A 14,862-nucleotide genomic window follows, 5' to 3' on the forward strand; every position below is an offset into this window, starting at 1 on the left:
TCACAATTAAAGAAGCATTTTAAAAATAATTGGCTTTAGAAAAGAGAGTTTGTATAACCTCTCTGCACGTGAGGCGCACTGGCTGTTCACATTCATGACCCTTCAAGAGCTGAGCAGTTGGTAACGTTACTGGAAGGCTGAGGTTCTCAGTCAGGGGTAATCTCCCCCCACCCCACCGCCACCCCCTCCCGGGGACATTTAGCAGTGCCTGGACACATTTTTGGTTGTCACAGTTGAGGGGGTGGTGCTGCCGCTGGCATGTGGTGGGTGGAGCCTGGGGACCATGTGGTGGGTGGAGCCTGGGGCTGCTGCTAAGTAAACATCTGACAGCAGCACACAGGCCAGAGATCCCTGCCGTAAGCTGAGAAAGAAAGTAAAGGCGAGAGTGACTTCCATGGCTGCCACAGCGCCCCCTCACCACAAACCCCCGTTTCACACCCGCCCGTTCTGTGCTCTTTTCTACCAAGAATCTCATGAGGTCTTCCCAGACTGCAGCTCCCAACCTTCTTTTACTTTTGGGGGAGCACAGCCATGTTTCTCCTTTTCCTTCCTTCCCATATAGACCCGGAGACCAGGGTTGGAAGTTTCAAAGCTAGAGACCCTGGACTAGGCTGCAGGTCTCACACATTTGAGTTGGGAAGCCAGGAACCTCACCTGGAAGTCCCTAGTAACCATATCCCAAAATAACCTGGTGATCGACAAGGCAAGCTATACAATGCCTCCAGGATCCTTCCTATCTTAAGGTGTTTCCAGCTTCGTTTTATACATAAAGAAACAGCATTCTGTCGACATGCTCTGCTTACGCAGCTCATGAATGGCAGAGCTGGGAGTGGAAGCCAGGGTTTCTGATTTCAGGACTGTTTTTTCCACTGTGCCACACTGCCTTATGCTGTGGGGCCGCAGAGATGCAAACGAATGCAACAATCGGGTGACAAAATGGAGACAAACAGTAGCCACTGTTTTCAATACCCACCTTCTGTGGTGGATGCTGCGAGGCATTTTGTATAAATTCCCTCAATTGTTACAACCGCAGGAGATCAGGATAGAGAGACTAAAGATACCCCTTTCTTCACAGATGAGGAAACAGTGTTAGAACTGGAGTTCAAATTCAGTTTTATCTGGACCCAGGACCATAATATTCCTAGAACAGAAAACTTCCATATTCTTTAAAGAACTTTTAAGTGAACTTCAAATGAACTTTTAGGCATCATTTTTATTTAATAGTAGACATTTTAGCTGTTATGTTTATTTGGCCCATTGAACATTCATGCAGCTAACCTAATACAGGAAAGATGTTTACGTAGTAGTAATTTATTTCCCGTAGTGATTCTTTTTCTTTCTCATTTGGCCTCAATAAGTGTCCATTGAATCAAATTGAAAATAGGTTAAATAAACCGTTTGTAAATAATCAAAGTTAAAACTTTCACTTAGCTAAGTTTTTTTTTCCTATAATGATCTTTAGCAGCCCAGATGCTAATACTTATTCTCTGACTGAAAAAAAAAAAAGATTCTTAAGATAGTAATATTCAGAAATGCCTTAAACTCCGCTCTGGATCTGCTGAATGAGAAATCCTCAGTGCAGGCGCCGTCATCTGTGGTTTTCTGTAAAGCTTTACCCGGGTTGGAGAAGATCGGTGCTGCATATTCCCTTACGGAGACGCATTCCTGCCTAGCCTGCACCCGCTAAACCCAGGCCGCTTAGTGGTAGATGTGGAGCTGGAGTCATGAACCATTATGTATTTTCATAACACCTGCGAATTTGCCCTGATTAAGTTTTCCTTTTTGGGGAAAAATCCAGATGTTAACTATAGTCTTTATGCTACTTAGGATATTATTTCAGCTTATTTAGACAGAATGCTAATTCTGATTGTCTTTGTGTTATATTCAGGATTGGTATGGAGGAAGACTTTTATGAAAAACTATAGTACCATTATAACACACCCCCCCCACCACACGCATGGCTATATGTCTTACATATTACCCATGAAATCCTTTCCTAAAAGACACTGCTACTCCAGGAGTAAGCTGGCATTGGAGTTCTAGAATGAACAGCTTGGACTGGTCTAAGAAGCAGGAGAATTTTAGCTGTAGATCTTTTAGAAAGTTCTTTGTGGTTTTTCTGCTGGACTGTGATAGCCTCTTTCCCTTCTTTAAGGGATATGCTTGATTATTTAACCATTCTTTCCAGGAGCAAGTCACAAGATCCAGTTGTTGGGGCTCCTGTGATCTCCTGCTTCAGGGACGTAGCCCAGACTGGGGAGACCTGGCTGCTCATTCTAAGCCCCGCAATGCTCCAGCTTTTCCCTCTCCTTGCACATGCTTGCCTCTCCCCTCTTGCCATCGTCTGCTCTCCCTTGATTTCGTTGTCATTCTAGCATGCCGGCAGCTCCTTTTATTTCTGCTCGTGAATTAAATTGTGGCTGAGGATGTGTGTGGTATGCTTGTGTTTGTAAACTAACTTAACGCTTGCTTACAGTGTATTTTTTGTGTATGATATTTGGGGAGGTGTGGTTACAAGGACAAAATATGAGTCTAATTACAGTGGAGGGGGGATCCCTAGTGTTCCTTGTGACTTAGTTTATTTTTAAAATTATAACAAGTGTTCGTTGCTTTTAATAGGGACGTGAGGATTTTTTAAAAATGCACATTAATATAAAAAGAATACTATTTAGTCGTGATTCTGTTCACAGTGGAATTAGTTTTAATTTTATTGCTTGCCTTACTTTCCACAGTTGGGGAATGATGGATTTAATTATGTGTGTGTGTCTTCTATTTAAATATCCTTGGCTTAACTCAGCCTGTTACGCGTTGCCTTCAGCCCAACTGGCTCGTCTGGATATACAGACAAGGCCCATGTGTTTCTGCCCTCTTTTTTAAGTCAGCATTTCTGTTACCATTTTCTGTGATCCTTTAACAGTACTACTTGCTATAAAACAAAAAGTGACAGCTTTCACATTGATTTAGGAACAGTGATTTTTTTTTTCCCTGCAATTATATTGAAGAGTTTTAACACCTTAGGGAGAAAGATAGATCCAAGTAGTGAACTGTCGCCTCAGATTAAATACTAAAGTTTGTCATGTGTGTGCTTGTACTGGAAAGGAATTATTTGTTATTTGGATCACCTGAAGCATCCTATACCGAGTCTCTTCTGTATCTGTCCTAATGCTAAATATTTTCTTGTGGACTTCGTTTAAGGTGAGGGTAAAAGCTCTCTTTTTAGCTATGACAATAAAGAGGCTACCAGATGAATAATCTTCAAATCTGTATCCTCACCTACCCACCCCCCACTCCCAATCTAATGTAGCTTCCTTGTGACAAATCACAGTTTTTGCCTTCAAGTTCTTAGTAATGGTGCAGCTTACTGTGTTTGGTTGATAAAGTAAACTAGAAGGCATTTAAAAGCACATAGTTACTGGGTATCGTGCCCTTGGCACTGCCACATGCCCACTCCAGTTTTGAAGGAGAGAGTAGTGGGTGCCTGGCGGTTGGCTCAGTAAGATGAGACCTACCAAGTCAAAGTGTGTAAATGTTTTAGAGAGTTTTCATTTTTAAGTATGTTTGCTGTTTTCCACTGGCCAATTTAGAAACATGTGTTCAGACTCTGTTATAGCAAATTTGCCTTTCTTGATCATGCAGATATTTTGAGTGTCGACATTAGAATGCCTGTCCCAGTTACATCTTGCCTGCATTTTGTGAGATTACAGTTGACGCTTGAACAGTGCCAGGGTTCAGGTTGCTGACTCTCCCTGCGGTCAAAAATCCGCTCTAATTTATATAATTTATGGGCCCTCAATATGGAGTTCCTCCACATTTGTGAATTCAACCAATCGTGGATCATGTAATACTGTAGTATTTACTACTTATAAAAAAACAATCCGTGTATAAGTGAACCTGCATGGTTGACCAGTGTTGTTAAAGGGTCAGCTTTACATCCTTGAGATCTGACCTGGTTGCAGCCTGGATTATATGTTGATGGCAAAACAAAACAACCTGGGATTGAAATTTTGCTTTTGAGGAGCAACAGCCAAAATAATTAAAAATTGACTGTTCTTCAGAGGTGAATATAGCTACAGGTCTCAGGATAGTCATTTAGTTTTATTTCATTTATTTCCAACTTCAGTTAAGACATGTTCTGGAGGTTTATATTGAATTTACATTTTTGTACAATAACCAGGGACTCTGCTTACTTGTTCTCCAAGAACTGTTTATCTGAGATCACATTCATTAAAAACAGGGTTGATTAGAAGGATTTCCGTGACAGTGGAGCTTTTTACAATAAAATAATACCAAGAAGTAGTACTTGCTTTATGCCTTTCTATGTGCCTCTTTCCAGTTGTGGAGCACCAAGGGGAAACCATCATTATGAAATAAAATTGTTGTTTTTCTGTTGAATGTGGTTTTAAAATAAGTAAATGACATTAAGCATAATCTGAGTTCTGATTTTGACCTAACAGTATTTACATACTGCTTTGAAAGGTGATATTAACAATAACAATGGTATTTGTACACCGATCAGGTGCTTAGGTTGCTAGAAGCAATGGAACCAAAAGATAGTTTGGGATAGAATATGAGGGTTTTCACATTAAATATTAAAAATGTTTTCTCTTTCTGAGTAACGTTATTCTTAATGCACTAGATGTTTTATGTTATAGAATCACAGACTCCAGATACGCAGGTTATCTTAAGAATGTAGCTGTATACAAGAGGAGACAGGTACATGGAACTAAATAAAATGAAGTAAATTGCATGGATAATTTAAAAATATAATCTTAAAAAAGTGTTCCTAAATAATTGAAAGCTGACTTTTTTTTTAACATGGACTTTTCTTCATGTGTTTGTTGTGCTCAGCAGTCATTTCCTCTTATTTTTCTGTGCTGATGAACTGTGCTTTAACAAACTAGTTAAAAACAGCAGCTCTTAATCTACCAGGATGTTCTTCTTTTTCCTTATTTTCTTAGGAGTCAGTGGATTGGTGGGGAAAATGCTGTGTGTCCTGGGCCCTAAACTGTAGGAAGAAGATGCCAAAGGCCAAGTACATGTATCTGGCTCAGGAGCTCTTGGTTGACCCAGAATGGCCACCAAAACCTCAAACAACAACAGAAGCTAAAGCTTTAGTGAAGGAGAACGGATCATGTCAGATCATCACCATAACATAGCAGTGCATCCGTCCCAGCGGTCTTCCAGCAGCAGTTTTGAGGAGAATATAAATGTGGGGCTTTATCTGATTCTACGTGTCAGAGTGGCACTCTTTCAGTTTATGTCCCTTCCAATACAGTAGCTGATTTGAGAGCTTTTTTTTTTTTAAACGAAACAAAAGGAGGTTCGCCTGTCAGTTAAATTAATAATCAATCTATAAAGTCTTATACCGTCACTCAGTAACTCTAAATATTATACATATTTCCAGAATTTTCTTGCTTGTTACCCTCAGTAATAATTATAGGGTACAGAAGAAAGTTGGTATTTGGAAGATTTTTAGACATTAGCTTCTAAGACTGAGTTTATGCCTTTACATTTATTTTCACAGCCCCCTTATTAAAAGAAGTCATCATTTATATATAGGTCCTAAATTTGTGATTGATAAATAAAGTAGGTGTTAATTAGTCTCCACTGAAAAGTGGGTAGAAAGCCTATTTTCATTGGATTTCAATATTTCTCCCGAAGAAAACTCGGTGTACATGCATCAGTTCCCTTTGGTAGCCTAGGCTTAGGGGTGAGTTTTATGGTGTTGCTTATAGAACAACTCAGGTAATTTCCATTTATGAGTTTATATTTTCTGTAAAACTGCCTGGGTTTTATTTTTCTAATCAGCAAGGTGCTTCACTGCCTTCTTGAGATGTCCCTCAAAGCTATTAAATGGATCTTGTGCTATGTCTGGTGTCAGTAGTGTAATTTGCTTTAGTTAAATATTGTAGAACCTTTTCAGTAGGAAAAAGGCTGATTTCTCTTGGCAGTAGTTATAGATCTATCCTTCTAATATCTTTTCTTATCTGTTCTTTCCCTCTCAGGTTTTATATTATTTTAAATGTCTTTTTATTTTCTTCTATGTCTTTAATTACCTAAAGGTAATAGTGAGTTGTTTTGGGTTTTTTTTTTTTAGTTTTTTGAGTTAGAATTTTACCTCCCAAATTTGTAAAGGTTTGACGTATGTCTCTCCTATCCATAATGAGGCTTAAAAAATGAGTGATTTTGAATGCTATTTTTTCAAAGCAATATGAACCCGGTGAGTTTGTTTTATGCCATTAGGTGGCGCCAGAGGTCAGAGTCACCGTATTTTGAATTGGATGTTTATGAATGAGCATGTTGGTTATGGAAATTTCTGGGAGAAAAAGAAATTGAAACAAAGTTAAAAAGTTCATTGAGCCAAAAGAAATGTGGAAGATATTTTTCACGTTTCTTTTTTGCCTGGGAAATGTTTAAATTCTAAACAAAATTAAGATAATTTATAAATACCTTTATAGGTAAGATCCAGCAGTTTGGCAAAGCCCAAAGAAAACTGATATTGCTGTAAAATGGACACTAAACTACTAAGACTGTGTGATCTTATCCTTTGTTCGTTGTTAACCAGTAGCATGCCTGTGCTTTCCACATCCAGCTGATCATTATTTTCTTGATATATATTTACCAATTTGATCAAATGTTATCCAGAACCGTAGAACCAAAGGGTTCTCGTTTTTTATGCTGCAGAGACCTGATGATGTTTGGTACCTGTAGAAAAATGTAAGTTACACTCAGGATCACTGTTATTGCTACAGCCACTGCTGATTCTGACAAAAATACAATCGAAGTTTTCCATCAGAAAGTATGATACTATATTAATACATATTAGCTGATAAGAACAGTTATTCCAGGAATGATTCAATGAAGCTATGCATTTAGACCTCTTGAGCTGTGAATTAGCACTGTTTTCTATAGTTATTCTCTTGATCATTTTATAATTTCCACATTCATTTCCAGTACATACAAGTGTGAGTCTTCAGTGATCTCCCAGAACTGTAAAGTTTTTCTTTCATTTAAATACTGAAGCATATAATTAAAGTAATTGCTAAGTAGCAGCTTAAAAATCAACTATCAGATTGTATTTAACATCTTTAAGAGCATGATCATAAAGAACTATATTTTTGACACCCTCCCCCCTTTTTTAACATTTAGATTTTATAAGGGTTTTATATCACATCTGTCCATATTGTTTTTCAAAGGAATGAGGTTTTTAGATAGGTGGGAAAAGCACTTGTAGAAGGTTAGATTTGAAAATAGACACGGTGGGTTGTTCAGGTTGTAATTGATGGCTTCCTGAATGTTATTTGAAGAATGTCTGTGAATCCAGATGTGTGTCCTACTCAGTGCCATAGGTAGATGAGTCTTCTCTCAGTAGGTCACCATTACATAGTAATTTTGATTCTGAATTTCACAGTAAATTATTTGAGTGTATACAGACCTAAATTTAAAAATCTGTACATATATTATTTTGATGTATTAAGAGTAATAAATATTGCTGATTTAAATTTTATTTATGCACATACTTAAAGGACAAAAATGTCCAGGAAAGTAATTGTTAAATAATATGTAACTTTTTAACTTTTTAAATAAATAACAAGATTTTTAATGTGTGTCTCCCTCAGGGTTGTTTAAAGTTTTTTTTCCTCCCTCAAATATAAATAGTGGTAACTATATGTTTTATATCTTCTAGCACCAACTGCTGTAAAGCAATGCTGCAAATAATGCTTGAATAAAAGTGGCTAAGCCAACAACAAAATAAATACTTTTTATATTAGTTTTATAATCCTTACATTCGAAAGCTTTCCAAATTGTACTTGTGTTTAAACCAAACTCTTGCAATTTTTACTGTTTGTTTTGTTTCCCATGTTTATGAAAATACTGCACAGTTTCAAAGGCATGGTGAATTATATCAGCATTTATGTATTCTGTTCCCCAAAGGCTATGGATCCAATGTCCAGAGAAGAGCAAAATTTAAGCTTCAGAAAACATTCTAAGATTTCATGCATGTAGTTTTGACATATCTGAAAGTAGGTTTTTGTATATTTATGGTGGGAGGCGGTTGGGAACTTTTAACAAAATGTTAATTTTTGTACAGTCTGTGGGCATTTACACATATTTTTAATGTATTAAGATTTGGTAATTATGTGCACATTAATAAAATAGTTACTTCCTGTTATGATTTGTGAATTCCCTAAGACTTTGGATTTTTTTTAAGTAACTTTATATCAGAAATGATACTGCATCTTTATATTTTTAAAATTGTATTGCTGCTCAAGAATGGTACCCTGATGTCAAAAAGGCATACATTGAGAAGTATACATTCAGCACTGTAAATAACCTTATGAAATTTTTTGATTGAAGCTGTTCAAAATAAAGATTTAAGTGAATGATATAACATTTCTTTTTTTCTGTGTCTTTATCCGTTTGTTTACTTTCTAATTACATGAATATTACCCTCTCTAGACTTAACTTTCCTGCTTAATACTTCTCCCATTTCCTGTTTTTTTTTTTAACTTCAAGTTTTTCACAAAAATAAATACAATTTCCACATATCATCACATCATGTCTGTGACCATCTCCTGGAAGCGCATCACTCAAATGTAAGTGTCAGGAGGTCTGAGGGAAATGGTGAAATAGAAGACTAGGACTTATCTATTAACAGTTGGGAAGATCAAACCAAAAGCTAATGCCATGCGAGCCGTAGTTAAGTCTGAGGTAAAGTGTCCGTGCGTGCAAAAGGCACTCCACGGAGAGAGAAACCGTGGAGCTGACTACTGGCTGTAGGAACCCCAGAGGGCAGGGTGTGCTGGGCCTCCAGCTTGGGTAGGAAGTGTTTCCTTGTATCAAGTTCTGCAGGAGGCACGTGTCCTGCTGCGGGCCATGTGGATGGGTTGGGTGGTGTGAACTCTAGTTTGAGCCCAAGTTCTTCCCACTCACTATGGATTGTGTAGCAAATGATTGTGTCCTTACAGCCTGCCGGTGGTGGCACAGTTCTTCAAGCTCTTCCCCTGTGAACTGCCAAGTGCTTTATTCTGGGTATATATTACAAGGAAGGGCACGGGGAGTTCTAGGAATTTGAATGAGACTGTCCCTGTTTGACGGGGTTGTGATTACTCCACAAGTACAGAGGGAGTCCCACTGTGCCCCAGCCTTAGTGTCTCCCCTATGAAGGAAGAAAAGCATCTCTCATCTGAGCAGATACCTGCTTCTGCATGGCCAAATCCTGTAGGCCAGTGTTCTATGACTTTGAAACAGAAGATGCCACTTAGGGCCGTAGATTCCTGACCTGTTTCATGGATCCAGAATCCAAAGGGCTTGAAACACTGGAGCCATCAACTTCATTGCTCAAAGTACTTCTCAATACCTCATCAGTCAGTTCAGTGGATGAATTCCCAGTGTTCCTCCACTGTCTGCAACTTCTGTGCCCGGCTTTCCCTTTTTGGGCCATCGTAATGTCTTCTATTCAAAGAATAAAACTTGGAGATAATTGTCATTGGAGGTCTTCTGGGGAAATAGACTAAAGTTTCACTGGAATTTGACTTGAAGTCTTACTCTGATGATCCCAGAGTACCTCCTCCCAGTCCTCTGGAGCATCTGAGAATGTTCTTAGCCTTACTATTCCTAAAAGGGGGAGAGGGGACCTAGATTAGAATGGGAGCAATGTGGCATGAAAAGGAAGACTCAAAGGAAGTGTGGCCCAAACAGGGGCATGGCTGCTGCAGTGATCCAGCTGCATTACTCCTGCAACTTCTGTGTCCAGTTTTCGCTTCTGGGGAGAGTCATATTGTGCAATTTCTCTCCCTCCTACTTTTATCATTCAGCTTTGGCAGTAGGATTCAGGTTAAATATGATCTCTTTTTCAAAGTTGGAAGATATGTGTCATTGAAAACCAGAATATGCCCTCTGAGATAGGGTTCTTTCCAAGACTTTTATTCTGGGAAGGTCTTTATCCTCAGGATGCAAGGCTACCTCCCTCTTCCTTTAAAAAGTGCAGAATCACACGCAAAGCTCTAAGCCTTTCAGTTGCTTTGGGTGCAGCACCATTTCAGGTAAGGCTAAATATTTTAAAATTTAGTATGGGCAACTGGAGGGCTCAGTTTAGTCTGTGTGTGCATAAGAAATAGAATTTAGTACAAGAAGCAATTAGTGTAAAATTACGTTTAGGAAACATTGTTTTGGCAGATTAGTATTACTGTGTGAAGTTGACAGATAATTCAATGCCATGATTACTAATTTTTAATTAAGCATCTTAGAAATGACAACTCTGCTTATGGCTCAATCAGAAATACTACTCTCAAATTCCAGCTCTGTGACTCTGGTTAAGTTACTTAACCTTTCTGTGCCTTACTCTCATCATCCTTTAATTGGGGATAACATCACCTACCTCATAGGGCTGTTGAAAGGATTAAATGAATTAATTTAAATAAAGTGCTAAGAACAATACGTGGCATTAAGTGATAGGTATTATTACCTACTTTTCTCAGTGTAGCTAACAGGGTGTTCACGGTTTTGGTGTGTCCCTGTTTTAGTAAAGTAGGTACTGCAGATTCAGCATGATTGTGATAAAAGGAATCAGATGGTGATTGCTGCTGTTTTAACAGACTTGGCTGTTCCCTTCATGACTGTATGTTATAGCCACCTCGGGCTAACTTATAAAGTCAGAGAAGCAGGGCTCTTTTCACAATGGGCACAGCTCTGTGATGCCTGTGAGCTTGATTGTGGGGAAGATTAGCTGAATTCATTCTCTTTATGTAAAGGTGTAAGGGTATTGACTTTTGTATAGTTTGAAATGCTTTAATTTCAATACTTTGAACTGAGAGTGGAAAATCAGTAAAACAGAAGAATGAGACTCCCATAGTGTAGAATGAACGTCTTTTCACCACCGACGAAAATCAGCACTCGTAAGAGGAGACGTACTTGTGTGTCTGGGTAACATTCAAAGTCAGTGATAATCCTGGCGAAAGGATCATGCCTCTGCAGGGTTACGAGATCGAAATTCGAGCCTTTGCTCTTTTGTGTGCTGCCCACAGATCTGTCACTGTCGCCTGGTTTCAAACATGCTGAGGAGCGCTCTGCTGTGCGCGGCGCTCGGGCTCCTGCGCGTGCAGCCCTTCCCCTGCCCACCCGCCTGCAAGTGTGTCTTCGGCGACGCGGCGCAGTGCTCGCCGGGCAGCGTGGAGCGCATCGCCGGGCTCGGCCTGCCCACCAACCTCACGCACATCTTGCTCTTCCAAATGGGCCGCGGCGCCTTGCAGAACGACAGCTTCAGCGGCATGACGGTCCTGCAGCGCCTCATGCTGTCCGACAGCCACGTTTCCGCCGTTGCACCCGGCACTTTCAACGACCTGATAAATCTTAAAACTCTGAGGTTGTCGCGCAACAAGATCCCTCACCTTCCAGGTGCGTTATTGGATAAGCTGGTGCTCCTGGAACAGCTATTTTTGGACGGCAATGAACTCAAGGGCCTTGACCAAAATATGTTTCAGAAACTGGTTAACCTGCAGGAGCTCTTTTTGAACCAAAACCAACTCGCTTTCCTCCCTGCTAGCCTCTTCACACGCCTGAGGAACCTGAAATTGTTGGATTTATCGGAAAACAATTTGACGCATCTGCCCAGGGAATTGTTTGGGGCCCAGGTTAACCTTGAGAAACTTCTGCTCCACTCGAACCATCTCGTCTCTCTGGATTCGGGGCTGATGGACAGCCTGCGCGCCCTGATGGAGCTGCAGCTGGACAGAAATCACATCCGTTTCGTCGCACCCGGCGCCTTCGACCGGCTGCGAAGCCTGAGCTCTTTGACTCTTTCCAGAAACTGTCTCGATTTTCTGCCCTCCGCCCTCTTTCTTCATTTGCACAATTTGACCCTCCTGACTCTGTTCGAGAACCCGCTGGAGGAACTCCCGAAGGTACTCTTCGGGGAGATGGGCGGCCTGAGGGAGCTGTGGCTGAATGGCACCCGGCTGCGCACCCTGCCCAGCGCCGCCTTCCGCAACCTGAGCGGCCTAGGGACCCTGGGGGTGACACTGAGCCCGCAGCTGAGCGCGCTTCCGGAGGACGCCTTTCAGGGCCTGGGCGAGCTGCGGGTGCTCGCCCTGCGCTCCACCGGCCTGGCCTCTCTCCCCGCGGGCTTGCTGCGCGGCCTCGGCCGGCTGCGCCACCTGTCGCTGCGCGGTAACGGGCTGCGGACCCTGCCCCGCGCGCTCTTCCGCAACCTCAGCAGCCTGGAGGTGGTCCAGCTCGACCACAACCAGCTGGAGACCCTGCCTGGCGACCTGTTTGAGGCTCTGCCCCGGCTGGCGGAGGTTCTGCTGGGGCACAATCCCTGGCGCTGCGACTGTAGCCTGTGGCCTTTCCTGGAGTGGCTGCGGCGGCACGCAAACCTCGTGGGTCGAGCCGAGCCGCCGCGGTGTCACGGCCCCGGGCCGCGCGCCGGCCTGCCGCTCTGGGCCCTGCCTGCCGGAGATCCTTGCCGGGATCCGCGGAGCCCGCCTTCCCTCGGGTCCTCCCAGCCCGCTGTCCCTGGTCGCGCTGCCTTGCGGCCCAATCGCTCCGAGTCCGGGGCGTGGGCCCAGCCGATGCCCGAAGGCAAACATCAAGACCGTAGCCTGTTCTGGGGTCTTTATTTTCTGCTTTTAGGGGCTCAGGCCGTAATAACCGGGATCATTATGTTTGCTATGATTGAACTCGGCAGGCTCTTTCGGAAATTAATCAGAGACCGCGCTCTTGTTTGAGACAACGGGAAAAACTTGCAATTAATTAAAACGTGACCAGAGTATTGTCAGACATGGATCTGGGGAGAGTCCAGATCGTTTTCCTCTCCCTTCTTACTCCTCCTCCGCCTTTCCCACCTCCTTCACTCCATCCCTCTATCTCCCCCTCTCTCCCACCTCCCAGTCTCCCCGCCAACAGTATCCTTTACTGTTGTAAATTGGGACTGCCTGCTTGCCTCAGTTTCCCCCTCCACCGTGTGCTCCCGGGGGCTTGGACTGTGTCAGCCCCTCCTTGTGCTCTCAGCGCCGTGCGGGGCGGGAGACGGGTCTCTTCAGCGTGTACAGGGAGGGTGCAGAGGAGCCAGCCAACTCCATGCCAGGGCCTGCCTCCCGCACCTGGTGGGTGACTGGTAAATGTTTGTGAAATCAATGAATAAAATGAATACATGGGATCCAGTGATGATGGCTTTTCCTAGGGGAGAGGATGGATTGCTCTCTTCATCTGCTTTATTTGAAAAGCAGAATTCTTCCAGTTCTTTCTTATCTGTTTCTCACTATATGTATCTCTGATCTCTGGGGTTCGGGAGAGAGCTCTGAACTCCATTCACGCAGAGCATCTTTTCAAAGTAGATCTACTCTGTGATAGGCTGAGAGAGAAAACACAGCCTGCCCTCCAGGATCTCAGCACCCATTGACAGAGCCCTTACAACGGGGTCTGGGCTGAGCGCAGAGGAGCGGGGGAGGGGCGGGCAGGAGGGCGAGTGGGACCGAGGTTGAGGCGGGTGGGTAAGGGTCGCTGATCCCCACTGTCCCCAGGGGCATGCCCGGAAAGCACTGCTCTGCTTGTTCACGTGGTCGGTGAGTTTACATCTGCTTCCTACAGGGGTGAAGTACGTCATTTTGACACTCGGTTGGTTTTCTTTTCCTGGAACTAAACGCTAACTCATTTCACAAGCATTTATGGAGCACCTGACAGTGACAGGTGTTCATGAATGTAATGATAAGCTTGGTTTCTAGTTTATTATGCTCAGATCACGTTCTCATTTATTCCAATTGAAAGCAGTAAAACCCTTGTTGCTTTAATTAGCTGTCTGCTTGTGAGACGCAGTGGTTAATACATGGGCTGGAGAGTCAGCAACCGCACGTTCAGATCCCAGCTCCACCTACTAACTGCACAGGGCTGTGGGCAAGAGACCTAAATTCTCTAAGCCTTTCTTTCCTCATCCCTGGAAAGGGATAAATAGTACCTGCCTCACAGAGTTGTTGTGAGAACTAAAGGCAATAAAGCATCTGATGACTTAGCCCAGTGCCCTGCATACAGTAAATGTTCAATAAATGGTAGCTTTTATTATTAAAGGGCAAGGAATTATTACTGCTGTCATGATTTCTAAAGAGCTTTGAGCTGTTTTTATTTTTTTCCTTTGTATATATAAAGGTGAGAGCAAACATCTTCAAATAGGAAATTCACTCAAGTCAGTTTGTCCTGCCCTGTGTGATCAGGCTCTGTGCTCACAGTCCAGAGAAACAGATGCTCCAATAACAACCACTGGATGTGGAGCAGGAGTTGCTGGATTCCTGGCATTTGTAGGTGCCCTTCTCCTTCTAGGCCAAGTTCAAATGGCTCCTGGTAAAGTCTTCCCTGACTGCCCAGGCAGACTAAACTGTTCCCTGCCGTGGGCCCCACTGTCAGGCTATCAGGCACTAAGCATTCACCCACTGCCTCTGGTCCTGCTCACCATTCACTCTAGGGGTGTGTGTGTCTACGAGCATCTTTGTCTTATTTAGTTCCACTGCTCCAAATTGTGAAACTCCTACAGCAGAAAACTCAGACTTTTTTGATGGAATATGGACTCTAGTCCTAACCACTATGCTTTTTGGCAAGCTTTCTAAGCCTCCATTTCTTCACCTGTAGAGAGAGGTTAATAATGGTCCTTGCCATCCTTGCAAGGATGAAAAATAATACAGGCCAATGTATATGGGTCTCTGTAGAAGTCGGCTTTCATTATGATTCATTCTTTCAGAACACACCATGTTCTAGCATGTGTCAGTGCCTCTGCATGTATTCATTCACTCAGCCGGTAGTGGCTCAGTATCTCCTCTGTACCAGGCACTCTCCTAAGCAGAGGGAGAAAGCAGTGGGTAAAACAAAGTATAT

The 14,862-nt window shown here is 42.6% G+C and overlaps 2 protein-coding genes across 6 annotated transcripts in view; both read left to right on the forward strand.

Moving 5' to 3' along the window:
* The window catches only part of ATP13A3 (ATPase 13A3), a 73,641-nt gene extending 65,247 nt beyond the window's left edge, over nt 1-8,394 (forward strand). For all 5 annotated transcript variants that reach the window (XM_010959275.3, XM_010959279.3, XM_010959276.3 and 2 more), the window contains one exon: nt 4,959-8,394. In XM_010959275.3, the coding sequence (XP_010957577.1) occupies nt 4,959-5,156 (198 nt within the window). In that variant the 3' untranslated portion in view covers nt 5,157-8,394. The remainder of the gene's footprint in view (nt 1-4,958) is intronic.
* A 280-nt stretch (nt 8,395-8,674) lies between these two features.
* Nucleotides 8,675-13,152, forward strand: GP5 (glycoprotein V platelet). The gene has a single exon (XM_074365639.1). The coding sequence runs from the start codon at nt 11,055-11,057 to the stop codon at nt 12,726-12,728; it is 1,674 nt and encodes a 557-aa protein (XP_074221740.1). The 5' UTR covers nt 8,675-11,054; the 3' UTR covers nt 12,729-13,152.
* Nucleotides 13,153-14,862: the final 1,710 nt, after the last annotated feature.

The sequence above is a fragment of the Camelus bactrianus genome, chromosome 1, assembly GCF_048773025.1.
Source record: "Camelus bactrianus isolate YW-2024 breed Bactrian camel chromosome 1, ASM4877302v1, whole genome shotgun sequence".
Classification (NCBI taxonomy): Eukaryota; Metazoa; Chordata; class Mammalia; order Artiodactyla; family Camelidae; genus Camelus; species Camelus bactrianus.